This window comes from Choloepus didactylus, chromosome 1 (assembly GCF_015220235.1).
Source record: "Choloepus didactylus isolate mChoDid1 chromosome 1, mChoDid1.pri, whole genome shotgun sequence".
NCBI classification, from domain to species: Eukaryota; Metazoa; Chordata; class Mammalia; order Pilosa; family Megalonychidae; genus Choloepus; species Choloepus didactylus.
The window spans coordinates 105,057,655-105,085,249 of record NC_051307.1 but is presented as its reverse complement, the minus strand read 5'-3'; the positions used below and the strand labels follow the sequence as shown (position 1 = coordinate 105,085,249).

At 41.9% G+C, this 27,595-nt stretch overlaps 1 protein-coding gene across 7 annotated transcripts in view; it reads left to right on the top strand.

The window, feature by feature from the left end:
* Positions 1-27,595, top strand: part of ST6GAL1 (ST6 beta-galactoside alpha-2,6-sialyltransferase 1) — a 130,679-nt gene that overhangs the window by 79,786 nt on the left and 23,298 nt on the right. For 6 of the 7 annotated variants that reach the window (XM_037838628.1, XM_037838608.1, XM_037838619.1 and 3 more), the window contains 3 exons: positions 9,932-10,046; positions 14,318-14,963; positions 22,352-22,449. In XM_037838628.1, the coding sequence (XP_037694556.1) occupies positions 14,369-14,963; positions 22,352-22,449 (693 nt within the window). In that variant the 5' untranslated portion in view covers positions 9,932-10,046; positions 14,318-14,368. The remainder of the gene's footprint in view (positions 1-9,931; positions 10,047-14,317; positions 14,964-22,351; positions 22,450-27,595) is intronic. The other variant, XM_037838660.1, reaches the window with a different exon arrangement.

Here is a 27,595-nt window from a genome sequence, read left to right as displayed (position 1 = left end):
GAGGGTGGCACATCATCCAAACGAATGTGCAGACTTTGTTTGGATCCTCATTCAAACATTAGTGTAAAAGACATTTCTGAGAGAGAACTGGAAAAATTTGAATGTGGATTGGGTATGAGGTGATAATGGCGATCTGGTTGTATTTTTAAAATATCCCTATCTGATTGATATTCTGAGATTACACACACACACACACACACACACACACAGACACACACACACACACGCTCTATAGAAGATGATTTGAGGGACAATTTTCTCAATTCTCCCAAGGATGATACAATTCTAGATCCAAGGGAGGTAAGTTAATTCATGACATACAATGGATATCTTAGTTCATTAGGGCTTAATGGAATCCTGGTTGAGAGAAGGTGGTAGGCAGGAAATAATATGAAGTCTAGTATTTGCTTTAAGTTACTGAGGTGGGTGGGTGGGATGTGTTTGTGGCAGGGGTGAGAAGGTGGGGGGCACAAATAAAACCAGATTGGCAAAATGTTGATAATCTTTGTAACTGAGTGATGAAAACATGCAGGCTCCTTATGTTATTCCCTGCACTTTTTTGTATGTCTAAACATTTCTGTAGTATAAACTTGATTCTTTTTTTTAAGATTAGTTGGAGGTGAAACGATTCTACTTCCTGAGGAGGTGGAAGGCCTGTTTTCTGTTCCCTTCACTTCTCTGCTGGGAGTGGGTCTGGGTGTGGAGGAAAGATATGGGTGGGACTGTTGCTGGGGAGAGGTGCGATGTTTAACCTTCCTTATAGGCCCTTTTTGCTGCTGCTTCCTCATTATTATCCCTGCTTCAAGGAGTGCAGTGGTCTTTTAGAGTGGTAAGGGAGATACCTGCTGCTTGTCCTGGGGAGGAGGCATTAAGCAGAAGGGAACAGAAAGAACTTACTTTGCTCCAGGTACCTGTCAAATAGGGAGGCAAGTATTTCTACAAAGGTGAGTCTGTAGGGAGCAGGGTTGATGATGGGCTGTGGCTCCATTAACCCTGAGTTCAGAGCTCTTCTTCTCTGTTTACCTAGTGGCTGGCTCTGGTCAAGGACTGTGGGGCTGTGGTAGGGACTCAACCTCACCCCATCCCTCCCTTCAAAGTTCTGTTTTCCAGGCTTTTAGGGACGTCTGGGATAATTACTCAGGTGTTTCTAAGGACTTTGGTGTCTTCTCCATCAGGAACTGCCTGGCTGGGAAAAGATTTAATCTCTAGCAAGAGGCCCTTTTGGCAGCCTGGGTCTGGAACAGTTTGGTTAGGCAGGAAGGAAAGCCCCCTTTACCATCTCAGCCTTGATCGGGGTGGGATCCCCTCCCTCCCCTGCAGTTGGGCTTGTTCTCACTTAAACACTCACAAAGTCAGCTTCTGGGATGCTCTGTAAATCGTTCATGGCTTCCTTTCAGTCTCTTCTCAGGTTTACCAGTTAAAACAGGTGGGTTTCCTGTTGCTTGTTGCCTTTTCTCACATTTGTTCCCCTTTTTAAATAAATACAGGACTTGTCAAAAATGTTTTGATGTAACGGAACATTTTGTTCTGTCCTGCTTCCATGCTCTGTTAATAGGGCTCAGTGTCTAGAAACTGGGACTTTGGAGTCAGCTGGGACCAGCTACAGGGCTGAGCAAGCACCTCCCTGCCTCAGGCAATATTGTTGCTGCCTGAATTAATTGAGCTCTATAGGCTGGAAAGGCCTGGAAAGTACTTAGCACATGGTGAAAGCCCAATAATTAGTGGCCCAAACCAAGTGATTACGTCTATCATTAAATTGTCACCACAGCCCTGCAAGGTAAACTTGTAAGTATTATTATCCATACTTTACAGATGAGGACACAAGGATGATAGAAGTTGACTAACTGCCCTGAGTAATATAACTGACAGGTAGAAAAGCCAGGATGGGAACTCAGGATTTTGAGATAGAGCTTGAGCTCTTTGTCCTAAGCCAGGGCTCCTCAAAATACCCGGTGGTGAATGACCATGTTTGGTTCATTTATCCCCAATCTCTCACATGTCAGCAATTTTGGAAAATACAATAAAAAATGAATTATTAGAATAATGAAATGAATAAACAGTCAAAATTCAAGCCTCATTTCTTTTATTATTAGAGTCAACAGATGTAAAATTACTCTTTTAGCTTACTGTAAAAGCTGCTTACACTCAATTTCTGTACTTTTGTCCTCTTGGGCCTTTATAAAGCTTTCTCAGATCTGTAGATCTCACCTTGACTAGCACTGTCCTAAGCTACCTGTTTCTCAAAAGCATAGACATGACCACTTGCATCAGAATCACTTGGGGTGCTTGTTAAATGCAGACTTCTGAGACCCACCCCTGACAGATGCTGCATCCCCTCTATAGATAGTAGACGATAGGGTAATAGTGGAGGGAATACAATGTTTTATTCTTCTGTCCTCCCCCCTCCTTTTCTTTCTTTCTTTCTTTCTTTTTTTTTTTTTTTTTAATTATCCAGGACTTCCTTTCATAGAAGCTGACAGAAGCTGCTGTCTGAACTCATTTTAGAGCACTTTAAACATGTATTGAGTGTAAATGACAGGTACAGAGGAAACATGCTCACAACCAGTAGAAAGAGTATACAGAGTGCACAGTATAGGGACACTTCAGTGTGTAGAGTGAGGCAGATGAGGAGGAATCAGCGAAGAGGACCACTGAGAAGAAGTGGCCCAGTCAGGCGTGGTTTTGGAAGCCAAGAGAAGAGTATGTGCCAAGGAAGAGGAAGTGACTGTGTAAAATGCTGCTGATGGGCTGGATGGGGTGGACACCCAGTATTGACCATCTGATTAGCAACATGGAGCTCGGGAGATCTGTCTGTCAGAAGGAGAGACACCTAAGAGGTGTCAACTCCTTCCAATACTGGTGTGGTGGGTGTTACAGGCTCTGATGGAAAGATGTTTTATTCACACAGAGAAGAGACAGAGCAAGGTCAGCCTTCTCATGGACATCAGTTCCCCATAGCCAGCAGGTCTCAATCGGTGGCAGACACAGGGAGATGTTCTATGCACAGCACTCCTCTCTTGTGTTTGTATGCTGTAGTGGAGGAACCCCACTCCTTCCCTGCCAGAGACAGAAATACCACTGGTGTATCATAAAACATGCCTTCTAGAATTAGACTGTCTCCAGTGAATATTTACATGTGCTTGGGCCAGTAGGGGAAGGGAGTCCCCTTATCTGTTAGGGGACCATGTTTTATCCTGCCATGCCAACACTCCTAGTCCTGAGCACAAGATGTAATTTTGGGTTGCAGGAAAAGATGGCAGGCCATGCTAGGACTGCCCCTACCACAAGGTCTGTGGTCACTTTGACAAGAGCAGTTTCATGGAGATGAGGGAGGCCTGATTGGAGTTAGTTGAAGTGAGAAGGGGAAGAGGGAAATTGGAAACAGTGCCTATAGATACTTATTTCAAGGAGTTTTACTCTAAAGGAAAGAGAAAGAGGATAGGTGTTAGAAGGCAAAATGGGTGAAATGGTTTCTGAGAGAGGAGAAGGGAGAAAAATGGAATTTATTTAGAACTCATGTAATGGCTTAATATATAACATCTGTAAAATTAATTCCTTCAGTAAAACAGAAGCAATTGTCTCCCATAACCCTTTTCTTCAAGCTCTCTCAAACTCTCCCTACTCTCCAAGAAGAAAAGAGGCTGCCGTCTTGGTTTGCCGGGGTTGTTATGACAGATACCACACACTGGCTGGCTTGAACAACAGGAATTGTCTCACAGTTTTAGAGGCTAGAATTCCAAAATCAAGATGTTGGCAGGATCAGGTTTTATCTGAAGTCTTGTGTTCTGGTGGTGGCTTGCTGACAATCAATCTCTGCCTCCATCACATGGTGATCTGTCTCTTTCTGTCTCTTCTCCTGTGGTTTCTACTTCTGTGTCCAAATTTCCTTTGCTTTTAGGACTCCAGTCACACCTTACAGAGGCCCACCCTGATTCCATTTGGCTTCGTCTTAAGAGGATCTTGAAAGATCCCATTTACAAATGAGTTCACACCCACAGGATTGGTATTTAGGACTTGAGCATGTCTTTGTGGGAAATGTTATTTAATCTACCAGAGCTCCTTAAATAGTTTAATTTGAATACATTTGAAAAATGTCATTGAACTTAATCATTCTATCATCTATTTTTTTGGCTGAAATATTTTAAAGTAGATTTCATCCTCCAATATTTCACATACATAGAACTTTTTATATATATATATAATCATAATACTCTTCTCACAACTAACAAAATTAATGATTCCTTAATACTTTACAGTACCCAATCTATATTCAGATATCCCCATTTGTGCCCTAAGGTGTTTTGTTCAAACCACGATTCAAGTAAGGTCTACATACTGCATATGATAGTTATGATTATTAAGTTACTTGTTTTTCATGCCCATTGACTTGTTGATGAAACCAGTTCAATTGTCCTGTAGAGTGTTCTACCTTCTGGATTTTTGTCTAATAAAGTCCTCATGATGTCATTTAACTTGTTTTTCCCTCTCCTACTATATTTCATAAAAACTGAAACTACGTATAAAAGCTTGGTCATATTCAGAGTAAGCGTTTTGGGCAAGAATTTTATTAGGTGGTGCTGTGTGTTTCATGTAACCTCATATCAGAAGACATAAACTATCTAGGTGTCCCACTATTAGTGATGCTAAGACTGATCGAGGTCAGGTGGTGGCTACCTCAAGTGGGAGAAGTATTTTGTTTTTGCTTTTTAAAGATAGGAGAAATAATAGCATGTCTGTATTGGAATGATCTTTGAGGGGGTTACACTGTTATGCAGGAGAAAAGGGGGGTGGGAGAGTTTCTGGAACAGTGTCCTTAAGTAGACAAGAGGAAATAGGGTCTAGTGGACAAGTGTTGGACATTGCAAGCATTGAGCACAGTCAATTCATCCATAGTAACAAGGGAATGTATGGGCATAAATGCAGGCGAGGTGGTAGCTGTGGTAGGAGTAGTGAGGAAGTTCTATTCTGGTAGCTTCTATTTTCTCCGTGAATAAGTAGCAAGTTCATCAGTGGAGAGTAAGGATGGGGATAGTTTTCAAGAGAAGAGGAAGTAAGAAATATGTAAGAGAATGGAAGATAAGTAGACTTGGAGAAGTGGCTTTGACTGCTGGGAAACATTAAGAACCTGCTTGCAGTTGGGGATCCTGAACCTGATTTGAGATCACTACATGTGGTCTTATGATTTTTCCCCAGCCATGTTCAGCCACATAGTTACAGGGTGGAGTAAGCAGAGAGTTGAGTTTAACCAAGGTTAGCCAAACATGTGGCTTTAAGGGGAGAGGCCTAGGGAAACATTTTAATAATTGACCATAGAACATAATATAAAAATGGATGTGACAGACAGTGAAAGGTGATAGAATGAACCATAGAAGTTTATTGGAGTTGGGGTACTAATTGAAGCAAACTGCAAAGACAGGAGTGGTGACTGGAGAGGGGATGCTTGCAATTGAGATTACAGAGGGAGTATAGTTTTTGGAAATGACAAGATCGGCGATATGACATGGGGAGTGAGGGGATGAGCTTGTAATTTTTGGAGTAGAGGAAAGCAAAAACTGAGAGGCCAGGGTATTAGAATGAACCTGTTACAGTTTGCTAATGCTGTTGTCTTGCAAAACACCAGAAATGGATTGGCTTTTATAAAGGGGATTTATTTGGTTACAAAGTTACAGTCCTAAGGCCATTAAGTGTCTAAGGTAAGACATCAACAATAGAGTATCTTCATTGAAGGAAGACCAGTGGTGTCCAGGAAAACCTCTGCAAGCTGGGAAGGCATGTGGCTGGCATCTGCTGATCCTGAGTTGAGTTCCAGCTCCTCTCTCAGTTCCTGTGAATTCTCAAAATATTACTCTTGGGGCATTTGTCCTCTCTTAGCTTCTCTGGAGCAAAAGTCTGCTTTCAATGGCCATCTTCAAAATGTCTCTCTAAGTCACATCTCCTCTTCAAAATGTCACTCTCAGTTGCTCTGAGCTCCCTCTGTCTGTGGACTCCTTTATACGACTCCAGTGATCCAGTTAACACCCACCCTGAATGGGTGGGGTAACACCTCCATGGAAATTATTCAATCAAACATTTCATTCACAGTTGATTGTGTCACATCTCCATGGAAACACTCAATCAAAGAATTCCAATCTAATCAACACTAATATGTCTGCCCCCACAAGACTGCTTCAAAGAACCTGGGGTTTTGGGGGACACAATACATCCAAACCAGCACAGACCCTATTGGTAGATGTTAATATCAACAGAAGTTATGACAGAAAAATGTTGGAGAGAATTACAGTGAGGCAGGAGCTAAAATATTCAAGGAATGAAGAGGAGTGTACCAGGCAGGGGAGATGATGCCACAGCAAGGATGGGTATTAGGTAATATAGCCTGCGTAACATTGCTGTGAGGATGAAATGAGTTGGCACAGGTGAAGCTCTTAGCACTGAGACTATCAGGTAGCATGTGCTCGACAAGTGTTAAATGTTCTCAATATGAGTCAACTTGGCTCCAGAGAGCTGTGCTTAAACCACTCAATTTATTTTTGCCAGGAGGTTGATTTCAATCCATTTTAAGATCTTTCTATGAGACTGTTGCTCACACAGCCACGTGCTACCTGGGGAGGTGGTAAATTTCCTGACATTGTGGTCCAAAGAGATGCAAATGAACGTCTGCAATGGTGGTGCCCTAAAGGGGATTATAGCAACTGAAGTCTTGGGGAAGGTGGAGGGTGGTGTCCAAGTTAGCTTAATTCTTTTGCTTGAACATGACTGAGCACTTCCTAGTTATGGCCTGGGGCCTGGCTAAATGCTGGGGACCAGAGAAAAGTCTTGAAGGAACTCTCAGTCTGGTTAGGACAGACCTGCCAACATAAATGTCATGTATTTTGATAAGGGCCAAAACAGGCTCAGCAGAGTCTCATCAATCATTTCAGAGTCAGGGGCATGTAAGTGTGTGTCCCCACAGAGTGGGAAAGGACATTCCAGGAACCTTAAGTACAAAGCTTAAGAGCATGGGATATTTGGAATGCCACTCAGTTACTCTGGGCAAATTGCTTATGTACGCCAAGACTCAGTTTCCCCATTTGCAAAATGGGGTTGGTAATGGTATCCACAAAGTAGGGGATGGTGAGGAGTGAAAGAAGTGATGCACATAATCCTTGTCACAAATGTTATTGCCATCTCTTTGGGTGTATTATCTTACTGGATTCTTTAAATAGCCCTGTGAGATAGGATCTGTCTTATTATTCCCATTTTACAGATAAAGAAGTTGAGTAATAGGGGGTTAAGTAACTTGCCCAAGTCATGTAACTAGTGAGAGACAGAGTTTGTACTCTTGCCCATATCAGTCTGATTGCAGAGCTCTTTTACCCTCTAAACTATCATCAGGGCTTAGCACATAGCTAGTACTAAATAAATGATAGCTAGTAATGTCATGCTTGCCTAAAGTTTCTTCTTACCCAGAGAGTGGGGGACTCTGTTATCATTTCTGCAGTGGTTGAAGGTCACCAGTGCTGCTGTCTCATCAGTAGCAGTGACTATTTTTGGATGGCCCTCATTACCTTCCAGAGATCTAGATTGACAGTTTTACCATTTCTGTCTCAATTGGTTGATTTTGGGAATCAAGAGTGGAGAGGAGATTTTTATCTTCTTGGAGGTCAGATCATTCAGAGCAGATGGAGGTGACGTGCAGAAGGAAGAGGGGAGGCTGGGCTCGCTGCAGTCTTCTGATGTCAATGGGCTGGACCCAAACAAAGGTCTTATGTCCCAGCAGCTCATGCTTTGGGTGATGGCATTTAACCAGAGTTCCTAGGCTAGAGGCGGCATCCAAGGGTCAGGTGACTGCCGATGATGAGGGTGCTAAGAAAGATCCCCTTTCATCAACTGTCTTTCCCAATGATGCCCGAAGAATAGACTTCTTAATAGCTGAGAACCCTCCCCCTATTCATTCATTCAAAAATAGTTATTGAGTGGCCACTATGTGCCAGGCCCTCATCTAAGTACTAATAGGAGATAGAGGGGAACAACGCTGACAACACCTCTCATTTTTGCCCTGTCTGGCTGCCTGCCTTCTGGTCATGAGAAGCTGGGGTTCTCCCAGTCTGAACTCCAGGTCTTCCGTGGAGAATTTCCTCCTGGTTCATGGGGCAAAGCTAGCTTATGGCCACTATGACTTCCTCTTGGTTTTGTTAATGCTAGATCTCTTAGCTTTGAGGCTGGCCTAATATTGTGTATCAGATGATACACAATGTTGAAGTGCATTTCCAGTAAGGTCCCCAACAGTTTTGCCTTAATTATTAAACTAAAATAATAAGAATAATAAAGGAAGTCAAACTGAAAGACAAGAATTTGCCCATGATCTTATCAGTTTGCTCATTGACTCTTTCCAGGTCTCAACCATATACATTTTTTTCTAGGAACTTGGATGTGCGTAACTTTTCATCACAACGTATGCACAGAGGACATTTTGTGCTTTGCTTTTATCATTGTGATATTGTAAACATTGTCTTCGTTATTGCTACGTAAATTCACATGCAATTATATATATAATACTCTGTCAAGTAGATGCACCATGGTTTATTTCCCTGTTGCTGGGAGCTTAGTTGTTAACAAATTTTCAACAGTAAAATAATTTTGAAATTAAAAGCCTTTCTTTTTGCATGTGCGTATTGCTTTATAAAATTCGTATTCCTTGTCTCATTAATCCTCTTTCACGCTTTACCACAACTGCGTAAGGTAAGGAACTGTTTAACATTTGAGAAAACTGAGGTATATAATCTTTTTCTACCTTTGAGTTTTTATTCGGTATTACTTACTGGCAATATGACAACTTGGTCAGTAGTTATGAGCTCTTAATTCTATGGCCCAATTACTTTCTAAAAAGGTTAAATTAATTTATACTGCTCCCTTGAATATATGCCAGTTTCATCAAAATCTGTCCAGCCAGGAGTATTATCATTTTGAAAACTGCTGGCTAATATAAATTCTGTAAACTAGAATCTTAATATTCCAATTGCCCCTTTTGGGTTTCCCTCAAGGTTAACATAATTTCATATGCTTGCTAATTGTGTTTTCTATTTTGTGATTTGTCTGTTCATGTTGATTGATTGCCTGTTTATTTTGGGTGGCTTTTACTATATTAATCCTTTGTCTTACCCTGACTGTTGTTTTCCTTTTTATTGTAGGTGTAGTATTTTTTCATTATGTAAAGTTGGAATTTTCATGCAACTGAATCTATAAACTTTCCCTTTATTTTTTTTACACCATATCAAAGAGAAGAAAGAGCTGACAAATGCACAATTCTAGTTTTAGCTTTCTAAAGTTATATTTTTATAATATTTTTTCAAAGTCTAGGAGGAGTACATGGACATTATACAAATTTTGGAATATACTAAAAATTATAAAAATGGGAAACATCCATTATTCTGCTATCCAGGATGAATTTTTTCCCCTAGTCCTTTCTCTCACGTGTACATTTTAAAAAATGTATTTTTTCTGAATTTGGGTAGTATGTTATATGAACTTTTGTACCCTATTTTGTTTTCAGTTAATATTATAGTACTGAACATTCATGTCATTAAATATTCTTGATAATAAATGATCCTTTTGAAAATCTGTCGGAAGATTATTTTGAGATGAACCTATTTTCACCCCCAATTTACTCTTTTATTTAATTATCCCAAGACCACTGATTAGATAATCCTTTCTTCCTGTATGGGTCTGCTTTAACTTTCTTACATAGCATCGGTCTATTTCTAGGCTCCCAGTGCTGTTTATGGATCCAGAACACAGCACCTGTTAAATAGGCTCTTGTCTGTTTCTTTTTCCAAGCCCTCTGGGCTTCCTGGGGTTGAGCCATAACCCAGGCCAGGTCCAATGCTGGAGACCAGCAGAATAGTGTCCTTGTCCCTCTCGTTAATGTTTAACCCTTTTATTTCCCCTTTTGCAGATGGTTTTTGACTTCGTTGAGAAAGATGAGCTTTAACCTCCAGACCCATTATCCCTCCCATGGAGAATAGCTCTAGTTCCTGAGAACCAGGAGGGCCTGCAGGCACCAGCAGCAGGTAAGGAACACCCAGAGGCATGGGCTATGGAGGCAGCAAGGGGTTGCATTACTGAATAAGAAACAGCCTGGTGGAGTGTGTTGGCAAGGACACACAGGTTCTCAGCATCAGGCTATCGCTTGCTGTTTTCTTCATGTATCTTTACCATTATTTGTTTTCAGTCCTCTTTAATTCTGAATCACTGAGGAGGGGAAAGGTTGCTTGCCCATGTCTATAAGCTATAAATACAAGATTTGAAGTTTTCTGGTAATCCAGTCAACCTTTTTTGAGCACCCACTATGTAACAAGCACTGCATTTGGGACTGAATGTGCAGTGACACAGAGATCAGGGGAGGATCCTTACTTTGGGTGAGGTTTTCTTTCTGTTGAATCAGTGTTTTGTTTAGTCTCTGCAGGAGATAATGCTGGCTGTCATTCTATTCTTCTTGTTCTGGAAACCTCAGGGGGGTTGCAAGGAATTATAGATATAGTCCCATTCGTTCAATAATCATTTACTGAGCATCCACCCTGTTCCAGGCACTGTGCTGGGTGGGGGTCCTGGGGTTTCAGAAATGATGCCAGGAAGAGTTCCCCTCTATCAGAGAAGTCAGGCATGAAACACAAGCATTACAAAGCACTTGTCTCTCTGAGGAGCAGGGATAGTGCTGAAGTCCGGGAGGTGAGTTCCACTGGTTGCCAGGGGCAGAAAAGTAATGCTGTCTGAGGTGACAGGAAATGGACAAGAGCGAGAAGGCATCAGTGCAGAGGTCTGGAGGTTTAAGAAAGCAATCTGGGGTGATTGGAAAATTCAGAGTTTAGTTATGTTTTACCAGAGAATTTGTGGAGAAAAGTTTGCTATTTCTTTCCCTCAGTAGGGCTGTTTAGGTGACTCTTCTTCAATCTGTCTCACTGGACCAACTTAAGAGATGAGAAAGTATCTTGAAGCTGTAATGCCTATGATCAGAACCTCCTGTCTATTGGCAGACTTGGAGCCTCAACCACGGGGGGTGGGGGTGGGGTGTTGAGGGTCCCACATGAGTCCTGATGGGAAGTTTCAGATGAGTTCTCTGAGGCTGTGATGGAGCACAGGCCATGAAGGCTGAAGCTCCCGGAAGGTTGCAGGAGTATCATTTGACGTGGCTGATGGCAGAACTCTTCTTTTGTGGGAAACCCAACCTTGCAGAGTAGGTGCTGGTGCTGGCAGGAAGCTGGCCACAGCTGCAGAGGAAGTGGGCCCAGGCCCCTCCCCTAGTCTCCTTTCACTCACACACATAAAAGTCAAGCCCTAATACCACCATTTCCAAGTCATGCTGCTTTGAAAATTACTTGTGTTTCCCAAATCTCAGTTTCTTCAGCTATAAATGGAGCTAATAAAAGTTGTTCTTCCTGTCTCACAGGATTATGCTGAGCCTCATAATATCTGATTAATATGAAAGGGCCTCATGAGTGGTCAAAACAATGCACACATATAATGGCTAGTGCAAAGCTGATGGTGAAGGAGACTTTCCTGCAATTGTCTGACAGGTCACGTTGTCCCTCCTAGAGCCCTTGATTCCTGAGCCCTTTTTGGTCAACACTGACTTTTCATTGTCCCTATCATATATGTCTGTTCTTTAGTGGAAAGACCATAAACTTAGATTGACCTGGGTTTGAATTCTGATTTTAGCACTGATTAGCTGTTGACTTTGGAGAAGTCTGCAACCTTGCAAGGCCTCAGTTTCATTTTCTGAAATGGGGTTTTAAAATATCTATCCCAAAGCATTATAGCAAAGATTAAATTAGATATTGCAAGTAAAGTATAGCACTGTTTTAGTTTCCTTGACTACTCAAGCAAATGCCATGCAATGGGTTGGCTCAGACAATGGGAATGTATTAGCTTATGATTTTGAGGGTAATAGAAGTTAAAATCAAGGCATCAGGGTGATGCTTTCTTCCCAAAGACAGGCATTCTAGGGTTGGCTGCCAGTGATCCTTGGTCCTGCGCAACTCTGTCAAAGGGTGATGCACATGACAGCCTCTCCTGGCCTCTCCCTTCTCTTCTGGGTTCCAGTAATGTTAAGCTTCTCTATCTGTCTGAGTTCCATTCTGCTTAAAAAGGACTCCAGTAAAAGCATAAATATGCATTCTGATTGAATTGTGCCACACCTTAACTAAAATAACCTCATCAAAACATCCTACTTGCAATGGGTTCGCACCCACAGGAATGGATTAAGTTTAAGAACATGTTTTACTGGGGTACATAGCTCCAAGCCACCAAAAGCACATGTAGGACCTCTTTAAATGCTACTTTCTCTTTCTCTCTAGTTCTTCACCAGCTGCAATAAGGTCCTATGATTAGCTGTGTTGGGTGTCTCAGGAGATTTGGTTCCTAGTTTTCTGACAATGCAACAAACATCCTCCCATTTCATGGTCTCTTATTTGAATTCTTCTCCCTCTGTGTATATTTCCATCTAAGACTTCAGCATCCAGAGGTAGGAACCCAAAATTCCCAGAGCCACTGGGTTTCTAAGGTCTGGGGTGGTAGGAAGTACTGCTTTGATTGGCACTGCCAGTGGATTTCAAAGCTGTCTACTAATCAGGTAAATTAAAGCATCTCAGATGAAGAGCCTGAAGCTCAGGCTGATGAATGGAGACAGTGGTCCATTCTGCCATCTTTCTTGTCTCATGTCGCCTCCACATGGTCTTTGTGCTGAGGTGCTGCTCTCCCATCTCTGTCAGAGTACCTCCTGTGCCTTTATATTTACTGAGCTCAAAGCCCGTTAACATCATCTTCTTGTTTGGCCCTCCCCAACACTCCATGAATAAGGCAGGGCAGAAATTCTTAGTCTACAGAAACGTAGCTGCAGATACTTGCCCAAGGTCACCAAGAATGGGGGTGAGAACCCAGGTTTTGTGAATACCCAGTCTAGTACTTTTACCACCTATCCCTGATATTCTTGGGAGTGGGCTACATGGGAAGGGACCGCAGACCCTTTGTGTGTTAGCAAAACCCCAGGGACAATTGCTTTGATTCATTATGATAAATAAACCCAGTGATTTAGGAAAGAATTTAATGTTTTACAAAAGGGTACAGAAATTGTTTGAGTTCAAAGTGCTTCCATCTTTCATTCAGTTATGCAATAGGGTTTGAGGAAACAAAGTAGGTCTTTACTCAGATATAAAGGGGATGATTCAGACTTTATTTGCTCAGTGAAATCTATTTTCCAGAACTTTCAACAGTTCTGCATGTGATATAGTGGAAAGGACATGGGTTATGTACTCTGATGCACTTGGATTTGAGCCTCAGGGCAACCATTTACTCAGCACTGAGGTCCTGGGTACTTCCCTTAACCTCTCAGAGCCTCAGGTTTAATCTATGAAAATGGAGATTATAATACTTTCATGGCTAGTTATTATCAGGGCCCCTCTGAACAGCTCATAAGAGGCCCTTTATATTCAACTACAATATGCATGGTGGTCTTTGGAGTTTTGCATCATGGTGATCCTGGTTATGGTGAAATTAAGTGAAAGAACATATAGTTTGCTCAAATGAGTTTTTGTTTTCTTCTCCTTAATTGGTCACATGTTTGCTGTCTTGACAAGATTTCCTGTCCTTAACCATGAGGTGGGCAGCTTCCTGTGTCTTGATTGTGCTCTTGCAGAGCACAACAGAAAACTGAATATTTTGAAGCAAACCCTAAGTCTTCCTCTAATGCAGGATTCTAACATCACAGCCTTTAGGGAGACACATCATAAATCTATGGCATCATCTGTGGTGAGAGATCTCTTTTGGGCTATTTTCAAAGGATGTTGGATTTGAGGGTGATCAGATTCTAGTGAGGTAGATCAATCAGGCTGCCCTTCCTTTTCATCCTGATTTTTCAAGCATGCATTCATTCACTTAACCAACAGTGCCAGGTTCTAGGAACTGAACAATATGTAAGATGCAATTCCTGATCTTAAGAATCTGAGAATGCAGTCAGGGACCTAGACCAAGACAGCACAAAACTAAGATTCTGGTTGTAAAAAGGAATGGTGAAAGGATACAGCAAATGTTCATGGCTCAGAGTGGAAGAAGGGAGTGTCAGAAGGACTGCTATCTACACTCAGGAACAAACTGAGGCTGATTTTTTTTTTTTTCTGAGAGTTGCTTAAGGTTGCATAGTTGGCTCCTTAGACTAATGCTAGGATTCAGGTATCCTCGCTCTAAGTCTATTGCTCAGTCTCTCACCCCACTCATGCCTATTGCCACTTTTGGATTTTCTTTATATCATTTTTTTCCTTGCCTCCCCCCACCCCTTTATTCTTTTTAGGCTTGTTTTCCTGCTCAGAACAGAGTGGCTTCCCTGAACACACCTTTCATTATGATTCACATCAATCTAAAGAAAAAGCTCAGCTACTGTGTCCTGGCCTTTTTCCTGTTTGGGATCATTTGCGTGTGGAAGGAAATGAAGAAGGGGAGTTACTATGATTTCTTTAAATTGCAAACAAAGGAATTCCAGGTGTTGAGGAGTCTGGAGAAACTGACCATGGGACCTTTGTCCTCAAGCAGCACCCAGGACCCCCGCAGGGGCAGCCAGACCCTCAGTAGTTCCAGGGTCTCAGCGAAGGCCAAGCCACAGTCCTCCTTCCAGGTGTGGAACAAAGACAGCTCTTCCAAAAACCTCATCCCCAGGCTGCAGAAGATCTGGAAGAATTACCTGAGAATGAACAAGTACAAAGTGTCCTATAAGGGGCCAGGGCCTGGTGTCAAGTTCAGTGCAGAAGCCCTGTACTGCCACCTCCGGGACCACGTGAATGTGTCCATGGTAGAGGCCACAGATTTTCCCTTCAATACCTCTGAATGGGAGGGTTACCTGCCCAGGGAGAACATCAGGACCAAGGCTGGGCCATGGAGCAGGTGTGCCGTTGTCTCATCGGCGGGATCCCTGAAGTCCTCCCAACTTGGCCAAGAAATAGGTAGGTTCCAGGATATGAAAGTTGTTACCTGAACAGCCAGTGCTCGTTGGGTGTAGCTGGGCATACTGATGGGAACTAGACCCAAGGGGTCCAATTGTGACTCTGTGGACAGTAGAGTGGGCACAGGTCAATGGTTTTCAGCTGCTTTTACTGGAGTCAGAGGTGTCACAGGGGTAGCTGAAAAAATGGGGATTTGGGCCCCTAATATCTTTATCAGTCAGAAAACTTTGTTTTATCTAGTTTAAGTATTGGTGTTCTACAGAAGAGTTCATTTGAAGAGAGAGTTCCATTGCTACCAATAAACACAAAACTACAATTGACTTTTGAAAATAATGAAGTCATAGATCTCTATTTCATCTTTAGGTCTTGAAATTTTATAGTTTTACCTGATTAATGAAGGACTAATCATATCTTGTGGCCTCAACTACCTGGGTAATTTTCAGTCTTTCCCTTTGAAAATAATTAATTAAAACAGAAATTCTTAACTTGGGGGTCATGGACCAACTTCAGGGTTTAAATTATGTGCAAAAATATATATGTGAATATATATTTATATATATAAATATATGTGAATTTGGTAGGTATAATGTATACGTATGTATATGTGAGTTTGTGCATTTTTCCAGAGAGATTCTCCACAGCTTTCAGCTGATTCTCAAAGGGGTCTGTGACCTAAAAAAAGTTCAGAAACACTGATCAGAATTTGTTTTTCTTGAAACCCTTTTTCTATAAAGATAGAAAATCTGTCCATATTTTTAAACATGTGTAAAACAGAGAGCTAAGAATTTGCTTGAGGCTCTTTTTTTGACTTATTTTGAGAGAATGTGTTTTCAGTGAAAATGAATCAGGCTAAAGAAAGCAAAGCACAGGAAGCTTCCTCTTCTGCCAGGCTCTGGAAGGTACCAGAGCAGGTGATGTCATGTGTCTCCTTTTTTATTTGCTTTACACGACTGCCAGGTAAAATGGTCCGAAACCAAGCACAGGCTCTCCAAAGAAGCAAAGCAGACCCAAGTTAGGTTCTCTAGAGCAGAAAGAAGTGGTAAAATCATATTTTTTTACCTTCCCAAATAGGCAGCACTTCTCAGCAAAAGCTGCCAAGGTGATCAGTCCCAACCTGACTTTTGCTTTTGCCTCCTTGATTTCTCTTGGATTAACTTTTCTAGAAACTGAGTGAGATTTGTTTGTTCATCCATAAGAGCACTGCATTTCTTTCTCCCTTTCCCATTTTTGCCCGTGATGTCAGTGTTTAGAATATCCCAGTTGTTAGTGGATTCCTCTTCTTCATGGCGAGTTGCCGTGGTCTGCCTGGGTGGCACTGTGTTGAAGTTTGAGGCAGAGCCTGATCTCTGTGACTGGAACTACGGCTTTATTTTTATGTGCTCCATAAAAGGTTTAATGACAACATTAATTAAAATAATCTTTTTTTCTATAGACTTTAGTTATAATTGCAAATATGTATTTCCATGGAAGGACTTTGATCCTGGGATATAATAAAAATTGCATGTTAGGCTTCAAATGTTCTGCCTTTTATCAGGTATATCCTTTGGGCATTTAGTTCTACACATACTTTAAGGTCTTCATTCATTTATTTGATTCATTCATGTATTCATCAACAATACAGAAAAGTGAGCTGAGAATACAAAGGGGAAAGGGAAGGGGAGACTACCATTTGTTGAAGCCCTTCTGATAGCCGTCCCACAATGACCAGAATTTCTTAGCTTTGCCCAATTATTGAACATATCAGATGGTTTCAGATTGTGGACTCCTACAAATAGTGCTGCTAACGAGGTTTCTGGGCAGATAACTAAATGACTACCGCTGTTCTCTAACAGTGAAAGATCCTCAGGAGTGGGACTAGGAGACCAAAGTAAGATAAGCTGTATGGCTGTCTTGTCCATTACAAGATCTTATCAGAGAGATTGTAATAATTTACTGTGCTACAAGCATTTTGGGTCTGGGGTGCTGAGCTTTCCCTCAAACTGGCCAATGGTGGGCTCAGCCATTTTAAATTATTTTTGTGGTTTACATATGCATATAAAAATCTTAGATTTGTTGCAATTTTTATTTCAAACGACAGCATATTTTTAAAACACTGACCAAGAAGAGTAATGCTTATTTTGCACCTGTTGTGTGCTTAACATGCCAGCAACCCTATGAAGCAGGTACGGTTTTGTTCCCATTTTACTGATGAGCTAACTGTTGAGGCTCAAAGAGTGATAGAACTAGTAAACGTACAGCTGTGATTTGAAACCAGGCCTCGTTTGACTCAAAAGCCACCAGATGTAGCTACTCTGCTTTTGTGCCTTTTAATGATTGTAGCTTTATAATAAAATTTGTATAAGTCCCTTGTAAGGTGAAAAAAAATCCCTTGATATTCTTGCTTACTTGCTTACCTAGGAAAAAGGGAGAAGAACATTGGGAGTTAAGGTAAAGGCAAGAAGCAAAGGCTGTAGGCAGAAGAAATGCAGAGTATGTTTGGGCATCACAAATAGTCCCACGTGGCTGGGATGTGGGGCCCAGCTGGGTGAAGAGGGGTGAGGAATGAGGCCAGAATGACAGGCAGGTGCCTGCTCTTAGGGAAGGCTGACACTCAGATTAGCGCTTTCAGTCTCATTCTTTAAGCTATAGAGTGCCCTAGAAGGTTTTTTTTCCCTGTTGTTGTTTATTTGTTTATTTGTTTTTTATTCAATCTTATTGAGATATATTCACACACCATACAATCTTCTGAAATGTACACTCAGTTGTTCACAGTACCATCATATAGCTGTACATTAATCACCACAATCAACCTTTAAACATTTACATTACTCCAAAAAAAAAAAAAAGAATAAAAATAAAAAAGAACACAAAAACATCCCACCCCCCATCCCCCCCACTATTCAATTTTTGTCCCCATTTTTCGACTCATCTGTCCATACACTGGCTAAAGGGAGTGTGACCCACAAGGTTTTTACCATCACATGGCCACACCATGTTAGCTATATAGCTATACAATCATCTTCAAGAATCAAGGTTGCAGTTCACCAGTTTCAGGTATTTCCTTCTAGCTATTCCAATACACTAAAAACTAAAAAAGGGATATATATGTAACACATGAGAATAACCTGAATGACCTCTCGACTCCATTTGAAATCTCTCAGCCACTGAAACTCTATTTTGTTTCATTTCTCTTCCCAATTTTGGTCAAGAAGACTTTTTCAATCCCATGATGCCTGGTCCAGGCTCATCCCCAGGAGTCATGTCCCCTGTTGCCAGGGAGATTTACATTTCTGGGAATCATGTCCCACACAGGGTGGGAGGGCAGTGAGTTTACCTCCAGTGTTGGCTCAGAGAGAGAGGCCACATCTGAGCAACGAAAGAGGTTCTCTGGGGCTGACTCTTAGGCACAATTATAAGTAGGCTTAGCCTCTCCTTTTTAATAGCAAGCTTTATAAGGGCAAATCCCAAGATTGAGAGCTAGGCCTTCTAAATTGGTAGCTCCCTATGCTTGTGAGAATATCAGTAATTCCCCAGGTGGGGAAGTTTAATATTTCCACATTTTCCCCCAGGGGAAAGCTCCTCAGGGGAGCTTTGCAAATACATTTTTATTCTCTGCCCAAATTACTCTGGGATATAGTGGGGCTTCACACTAACCTGTACAAACCAACCAGATCTCATTCCCTATTCAAAGTTCCATGTAATTATGGTGTTTGAATAAACTAACCATACAAGTTAATTGTATAGTATGCTACGGAAAATATAGATTTTGCACCAAATAAACACGTAGAAGGTTTTTGAGTAAGGGAGTGCTGGGGTCGTGTGTGTTTTGGAGAGATTTCTCTATGATGGCAGTTATGGAGGGGTGGGATGGACTGGAGGCAATTATTAAGGGGTCTATCACCACGTCCAAATGAGAAGGGCCAGGCCAGTCTGGTCAGTGGTCATGCTGGTGTAAAGAAAGGTTCTGATTCTGATTTGAGGCAGAAGAGACTGAACTTAGTGTCTAACTAGAAATGACCTTGCGTGAGAGGCAGGAGCCAGAGTTTCTAGTCTTGCAGCAGGCTATTTTAAGCCATGGGTGTATGAGCTTCTGGAGGAAGATGGGTTTCATTATGGATGTGCTGAGTCTGAAATATTTGTGAATTTCCTTATGTCAATATCTATGCAGTTGGATATTAGATTCTGGAGAAGGATAAGGGCTAGAGATCAGATATAGGAATCATTTATATTGAGGTGGCCATTGTAGTCCAGGGAACAGGACCAATTACAAAACCTAGAGGAAAGTTTACATTTAAAGGGCAGGTAAAGAACAGGGACAAACGAAAAATTCAGAAGGGCCATTGAGAGAGGCTGGAGGAGAACCAGGTGTGTGCCTGATCTATATTACGTCCAGTTTCCCCAGCCAGAATCAGAATTTAGTCTTCTATAGTCATAATATGATTCATTAGCCTAATTGGAAAATATAAAAAAAGTTTGGTCCAAATTGTGATAAAATTTCTTTCATCATAATTTCTAGCTCTTTATAGTTATTATATCTGGAGGCTGGGGATTTTGCTGTGTTCATAAATTTACTACCTTGAGCTGATTCTTGTCAATTTTCTAGGCATGTAATTGTATCATCTGCATTTAGGGAGGTGTTTTTTTTTTTTTTCTTTTTAAATTTGCATCCTTTTATGATCTCTAATTGTAAGTTAAAGAAAGGTGATGACACTTCTTTTCTGTAGTCTTCTGCCCTTCAAGGGTTGTTTGCTAGGGTCCCAATAGCTGTAGATTTCACCTGGTGATCTCCTTGAGGCCCGTTTGAGTTAGAATTCTTCAGCCATCAATAGCGAAGGACAATTTGGTAAACAAAGATCCTATCCCCTTTCTCTGTTAGTCCAAGTCACTGGCCTGTCTTGAAGTTTTCTTTGATTGATTTTTTTCATACCAACTTTCATACCACGATCCCCACATCCCTGCAGGATCTGGTTCCTGCTGAGCTCTTTAATTGCATCTTTTACCATTCTTCCTCTCACTCACTTGTCTCCAGCCCAATCTTGGGGTCTTGATGCTTGCTGTGTCCTTTGATTGGAATTTACTTCCCTGGACCCTTCCCATGGTTGGCCATCCTTTGAGTTTCAGCAACCAGGCATTCCTGAATGATCACTCTTATCTAAATGAGATTCCCTTAGTGTCCCTGCTACACAACTCAGTTTGTGTCATAGTACTTATCACAATCTATGTTATCTATGGGTTAATTTGCTTATTTATTTCTCTCTCCTTGCAGCAGAACGTATAATCTCTGAGAGCAAGGACCTTGTCTTTATTGCTCACAACCATTGTCCCCAGTACTCTGTGTCTGGCACAGCATAGATGCTCAATAAGTATTTGTTGAATGAGCAAAAAAAGTTCTTCTTTCTTATAGTTGACACCAAGGGTCTTTCCTCAGTTTTCTATGCTGGTGTTCCCCTCCCCAAATTCACTCTCCACCTGTCATGGCCCAAGAGGTTTTTGTAGCCAAAGGACTAAAGAAAGCACCAGACATGTTCTGAGATATGAACTTTTATTTTGGGGCTTACCTACAGGGTGGGAAGTTGGTCATGTTGACCTGAATTCAGGAGCTGCTCTGAATGGCGGTGGGTTCAGAGCTCAATGTGAAGATCTGCAAAAGCAGGGGGTGCCAGGGAGTGCTTTATAAGGGTTAGGACAAAGACATTCCAGTGGGTATGAGAGCATAAGCGTGGGAGTGGGGAGGGGGTAGGGGGAGTCTTGTGAGGTAGGGAGGGATGGATCAATTGACTGATTGATTGTAGTCAACAGGGAGGAGGGGAGGATTATAGATTATCTTGTAGATAACAATATCTCAGGGAGTTTCAGGGAGGAGGTAGTTTCATGAGGAAGATAAGCTACAGATTACGTTTAGCACTGGAGGCCTGATTTTACAAGGGGAGTAGGTCACACCTTAACTGACCTAGAGCACCCAAGCTGCTGTGTGCCCTTGGGGAAGGCCCTGGGCTCCCAAGCCATGCTTTTCCATGTGGCCCTATGCCCTGGGAAGTTGAAAGTTTTGGACCGTGTAGACTGGGCATCCGTGCCTTCTGGCTTTTTATTTGGGACTGGCTAGTAGACATACTGGTGCGAAACTGGAGGGGGGAAGGAAGAGTGAGGTTAAAGTATCTATTTCCCTGGTGTCTCCTTGCAGAACAACCACATTTTGGCTCTTTATGTTTATTGAAGGTTTCAGCCCCTCCAGTTAGCACCCTCTGTCTCTGGTTCCTGTTCTCCCCCTTTTCCCTTCAGGCCCAGGAGGTCAGAGGGAAGGAGAGGCTGGGGTATGGACTCCTCCAGCCCCCTTCTTACCAACTGTACATTAGCAATATCTGGGTTCCTTTCCTGAAGGCTGCAGCTTCTGACCAGTGGACCTTCCTCAGCTCTGGGTCTCTCCCTTTTTGCCACATTAGGCCTGGGAGCAATACTGGCTCCCTGCTCTGCCCACACCTTTGTAAATAGTCCCTGTATTAAACTATCCTCGATTACTCCATTTGAGCTTGTCCTCTCTTTTGGGACCTACACCAATAATTTATTCACATGCAAAATGGGAAATCTGAATAAGTAAAGTTTCTGATAGAGCTGCATTTCTGGAGTGACAACTACCAGTCACTTTTGAGATCTTTGACTGGTTCTGTCAATACTTGTTGCAGTTCTGAACTGTGTAAAGATATACCTCCAGTTCTATTTGCAGTTCAGTGTATCTGCCCTGTAAGCTGAAAAAAGTTTGTACTATGTATATCTTATATAACTTTCAAGCCATTTCAATGAAATTTTGTCCTAGGATTGAGGATAGGAGTCTGTTGTTTTTGTGAATGAAATGTCCAGATCCTGAGGTTCATATGTTGGAATTGAAATAAAGAGGGAGGCTTTCATCCCTCAATTCTATGGACACCCTCTTTACAGAGCATCTTGTGCTGAGCCAATGCTCACTTCCATCCCCGATCCTACCTGTGTAGATAAAGAACAGCCCAAAACCACATAGAATGACAGAGGATTGGGCTGCCCTCAACTTTTGTGCAGATTTCAGTGGAGAACCCCAAACTTGCTTGATCAAGTAAGGTTAGAAGGAACTCTCTATCCCTATTTGCTTTTCTGCTGTGCCTGGGCACACAGGTCTTTCTGAATGGGTTTCAGATCTGCCACGATATGGACCACTTTAGCCCGTGAAGTGGCTGGGAGGGCAGGTGGTCATCTTTGTCTATGAGATTTACCTAATTGTGACATACAAACATAATTTTCCCCTGTGTATCATGATGGGATAAAGGCTGGGAAGCATATTCTTTCCCTTCTCTCCTTCCTCCTGCCCTATCTTCATCCAGTCCTTCTGTATTTCTGATATTGCTAGTAATCATTGCCTCTTTTGTTTCCTGTGTTTATAGATGATCATGATGCTGTCTTGAGGTTTAATGGGGCACCCACAGCCAACTTCCAACAAGATGTGGGCACGAAAACCACCATTCGCCTGATGAACTCTCAGGTAAATTTCTTCTTTAAGAAATGGAGTGAGAGAAGGGACCATGGTACAGGCTCTTGAGTGGAATGTATCTACTAGGAGTGCATCAAAGCTACCAGCTTAATGAGGTCTTTTCACCTTTCTGAGCCCCAAATTCCTCACTGGAGAAGGAGGAAACAGTCACTCAATGACCTATCCTGGCAGTGTGTTCATGAAAGAGCCTCTATGGTATTAATCTGCATTCTTGTCCAGTGTCCAGACAAAGCAAAGTTCCACTGTCTCTGCAGTCACCAGATCAAATCTGGAATGTTGTAGAAAGAGCAACGGATCAAAGAACTTCCAGAGGAAGTTCCAGAAGAGTGTTCTGAAAGGTAAACCAAGCAGTACATGTGAGAGTGCCTCATAAACAATAACATCTTTTCAAAGTATTATAAGATGTTATCACCATTATGATGATGTTTAATCTGGCTCTAGAATAAATGTACTATTTCAGAATTCCCCTAGATAATTAGTTTCCTTAACTACTTCCAGGTAGCACATGCTGCTTTCTCAATACTAATGGGTAACTTGAGAAATGCAGGTTAAATACTCTTGCCACAAAGTTCTACCAGTAGATTTAGTTAGTGGAAAAAATCTGGATTACATATATGCTGAACTATAACACAACAGGGCTGCAAACCCATTCACCTCACTCACAACCATCAAGTGAACATGTGAGCCATGGGTGCTTTCATGTTGATGTTTAGTCTCCATATATATATATATATATATATATTTTTTTTTTTATTAAATTCAGTTTTATTGAAATACATTCACACGCCATACAATCATCCATGATATACAATCCACTGTCCACAGTATAACATAGTTATGCGTTCACCACCACAATCTATCTCTGAACATTTTCCTTACATCAGAAAGAACCAGAACAAGAATAAAAAATAAAAGTGAAAAAAGAACACCCAAGTCATCCCCCCATCCCACCCCATTTGTCCTTTAGTTTTTATCCCCATTCCTCCACTCATCCATACACTAGATAAAGGGGGTGTGATCCACAAGGTCTTCACAATCACACTGTCACCCCTTGTAATCTACATTATTATATAATTGTCTTCAGGAGTCCAGACTGCTGGGTTGGAGTTTGTTAGTTTCAGGTATTTACTTCTAGCTATTCCAATACATTAAAGCCTAAGAGGTGTTATCTATATATAGTGCATAAGAATGTCCACCAGAGTGACCTCTCGACTCCATTTGGAATCTCTCAGCCACTGAAACTATTTTGTCTCATCTTGCATCCCCCTTTTGGTCAAGAAGATACTCTCAGTCCCACGATGCCAGGTCCACATTCATCCCCGGGAGTCATACTCTGCGTTGCCAGGGAGATTTACACCCCTGGGAGTCGGGTCCCACGCAGAGGGGAGGGCAGCGAGTTCACCTGTCGAGATGGCTCAGTTAGAGAAATCTCCATATATTTTGTAGGTCTCCTGGGCATGGAGTGAATTGTGGAAGTGATCCGATATGCCATTCCAGCGCTGTCCCAGTGAAACACGCATGTCTCCTCCCGTCTCCTCTCCTCTGCAGGGTTCAACCTCTTTTTCTCTCGGATAGTGTGACCTCTTCACTTCCCACCTTCTAGGAACTCACCAGCTGGGCAGAAGCTTCTTCCTGCATAGCTCATTTTCCATTTGAGGTCCAAAGTCACTGGAACCCTTTTATTTGGGGACAGGGATTGAGGAATTTAACTTCTTTGCAAGTGGCTACCTGCTTGTTTTTGTTCTTCCTCTAATACCCTTTCATTTTTTTGAAAGTTACTTTCTGTCACTGTAGTATTTCCCAGTAGCCTCTATGTGCTTCCAATGTCTGTTTATTATTCAACTTTGTATTTTGGATGTTTACATTACTTTTATTTTTACTATAAGAGGGAAGGTTAAAAGAAATGGGTTGGTCAGCAAGACACTCTGTAGCAAATGTCTACTTGAGCTAAACTTTGAAAAATGGTCAGAACTTGGAGAAATAGCAATAGGGAGGCATTCCAGAAAGTGAGAATGACAGGGGCAGAGATGCCTAGGAGGTGAGGTCTGGCTGGGGTGTGGGTGAGGAATACGAAGGATTTGTATTGCCCTATTGAGGGAAATGAGGCTAGACCTTCTGGTTGCTCAGACTCTAGCAAGTCTAGAAAATCAGGCAGAGGAGTTGAGACCAACTTCCCTCCTTTCCTTTTTCATGACCCAGCCACAATGGATAAGGAGCTGGACAGTATCTTAAGGAGCTTTAATGCCTAATCTCTACTTCTGTGTAAGATGGTATCTAAATATCCAAGAGAGATGTTTATTAACACCTCATTCATTCATTCATTTATTCAACAACTATCTACAATATTGAGTAGATTCTGGTGGTCCGTACATTAGTCTATCTGGGGTTGAAACCAAGTTCAGTCTCTTATTAGCTAAATCATCATGTATAAGTTCTTTACACCTTAGTTAACTCATCTGTAGAGAGAAGGGAGATTAACAGTACCTTCCTCATAGGGTTGTTGTGAGGTATTAATGAGAAAATGTGTGCAAAACAGTTGGAATAGTACCTGACACATATAGCAATGTTAGCTACTCTTACTATTTTTGTGTACCAGATACTGAGCAGAACATAATGGTGAGCAAAACAGACATGGCCTCTGCTCTCATGGAGCTTACAGATACAACCAAATAATCATAAAAGGAATGTAAGGTTGCAATAGAGAACTATAGAGCAGAGGTTCAAGGTGATAGAAGAGCCTAAAAGGGAGATTTGACCTAGTCAGGAAGGCTTCCTGGAGGAAGTGATGCTTGATCTGTAGAGAGGTATAGGAGTAGTAGAAGAGGCAACAGCATAGTTAAAGCCTTGTGTGGAGGGGAGCATAGAGCGCAAGGACCTAGAGAGAGGTGAGTGTGTATGGAGGTGTGTGGTAGGAGATGAGGCTGAAGGTAAACAGGAGCCAAACCATAGTCCTGTGCTAAGGAGTTTTCTTCTTTATGGCATGATGAGATTTGCATTTTTTAAACATCACAGGCTTTAGTCTGAACAGATGATTAGAGGGGTCACAGTGGATGGAGAGACACAGTTAGGAGGCTCTTGAAGTAGTCTGGGCTAAAAATGCTGGAAGCTTGCACTGGAGTAGTAGCGAAAGTGAATATGACAAAAGAATGGATTTGAGAGATGTTTGGGAGATAGAGTCAACAGGCTTTGGCGTTGGATTGGATATGAGAGATTAAGGGAGAGGGGCCAAGGGTGCTGCTCTGTTCCTGGCTTGTGTTAGTGGCTGGCCAGAAGCCAATGAGATTTAGAAGTATTTGAACGAGTTTTGGGTGGTGAAGGCTAAGGTCAGTGGAGAGAATAGAGATAAATGTGGTTCCTGATATTGTCCATCTGAGTTGCCAAGTAAGCAGTTATACAAATGGAGCTAGAGCTCAGTGGAAAGGTCTGGTCTGGAGATGATAATCTGTGGTTCTGTATCTATATGGCAGTTGAAACAAGGGGGTGCATGAAAGCCCTAGAGAGAGAATGCCGAGGGAGGAGAGACTCCTAAGCGGGAAGCTTTGGGTAACAGAAACAGAGAGAAGGAAGGGTGGTCAGCAGTGTCAGACACTGCTGAGAGGCCAATTTAGATGAAGTCTGGAAAGCATCTGCTCTCTTTAGTGAAATGGAAGCCACTGGTGACCTTAGCAAAAGCTGTTTGGCCTAAGGGATGAAGCCAGAAGCCAGACTGGAGTGTATGAAGAGTGAAAATGGGGAGGGGAGAAATCATGGGGGAATGCAAGTGTAGATAGTTTTTTCTAGAAGTCTGGCTCTGAAGGGGAGGGGAGAGATAGGGCAGTAGCTACAGAGAGTTGAGGGTTCCAGGGTCAGTGTTTGTTCTTTGCATTTTTTAGATTGGAAAGAACTGAATATAAAATGGTGTAGCCACTGTGGAGAACAGTTTGGCGGTTCCTCAAAAAGTTAAACATAGAATTACCATATGATCCTATTCCTAACTATATACCCCAAATAACAGAAAGCAGGTCAGTGGAGAGAATAGAGATAAATGTGGTTCCTGATATTGTCCATCTGAGTTGCCAAGTAAGCAGTTATACAAATGGAGCTAGAGCTCAGTGGAAAGGTCTGGTCTGGAGATGATAATCTGTGGTTCTGTATCTATATGGCAGTTGAAACAAGGGGGTGCATGAAAGCCCTAGAGAGAGAATGCCGAGGGAGGAGAGAAATATTCAGATATTTGCACGCTGATGTTCACAGCAGCATGATTCACAGTAGCCTAAAGGTGGAAGCAACCCAAATGCCCATCCACAGATGAATAGATGAACAAAATGTGGTATATCCATACAATAGACCATTATTCAGCCATGAGAGGAATGAAGTTCTCTTACCTGCTACAACACAAATGAACCTAGAAAATATTAAGCTAAGTGAAATAAGCCAGACACAAAAGAACAGATATTGTGTGATTCCACTTAAAATGTGGTATCAGATAGGTAAAATCGTAGAGATAGAAATTAAATTAGAAGTGAACAGGGACTGGGGTGGGGTGGGGGAGAAGCAGAATGGGTATTTATTGCTTCATGGGTACATGGAATGATGAAAAAGCTGTGGAAATAGTGGTGATGGTTACACAACCTTGTGAATGTACTTAATGCCACTGAATTGTATACTTAAAAATGGTTAAAATGATAAATTTTAATTTATGCATATTTTACCACAATTAAAAAAAAGGAAAAAATTCAATGGGGAGAGATCAATTGAGAGAGGGAGAAACTGAATGTATTAAAAGAAGGAGATAATAAGTAGTGCGGGAGAAAGTGATGGTGGGGTTGGGGGTAGGGGTTGACCCAAAGCCCAGTGGAGGGATCAGAAAGGAAGAAGGATGGGAGGATCATAGCTGGAGGCAGTTTATATTGGGAGGAAGAAAGGGCATTGATTTTTCTCTGCAAAGTAGAATGCAAGGCCATGTCGGAGGGCAAAGGGGGAAAAAGGTTTTAATCACGGAGGTTTGAGCAAAGGACATTTGAAATTGTCATTGAGCAGAGTGGAGAAGTGAATAAACCAGAGGAATGGAGTAGGATTTCCAGGCCATGCTGGGCCACTTTGAGGTCCCAGAGCATGTATTTAGAGAGAAACTAATTTCTGTTTGATAAGTGAGTGG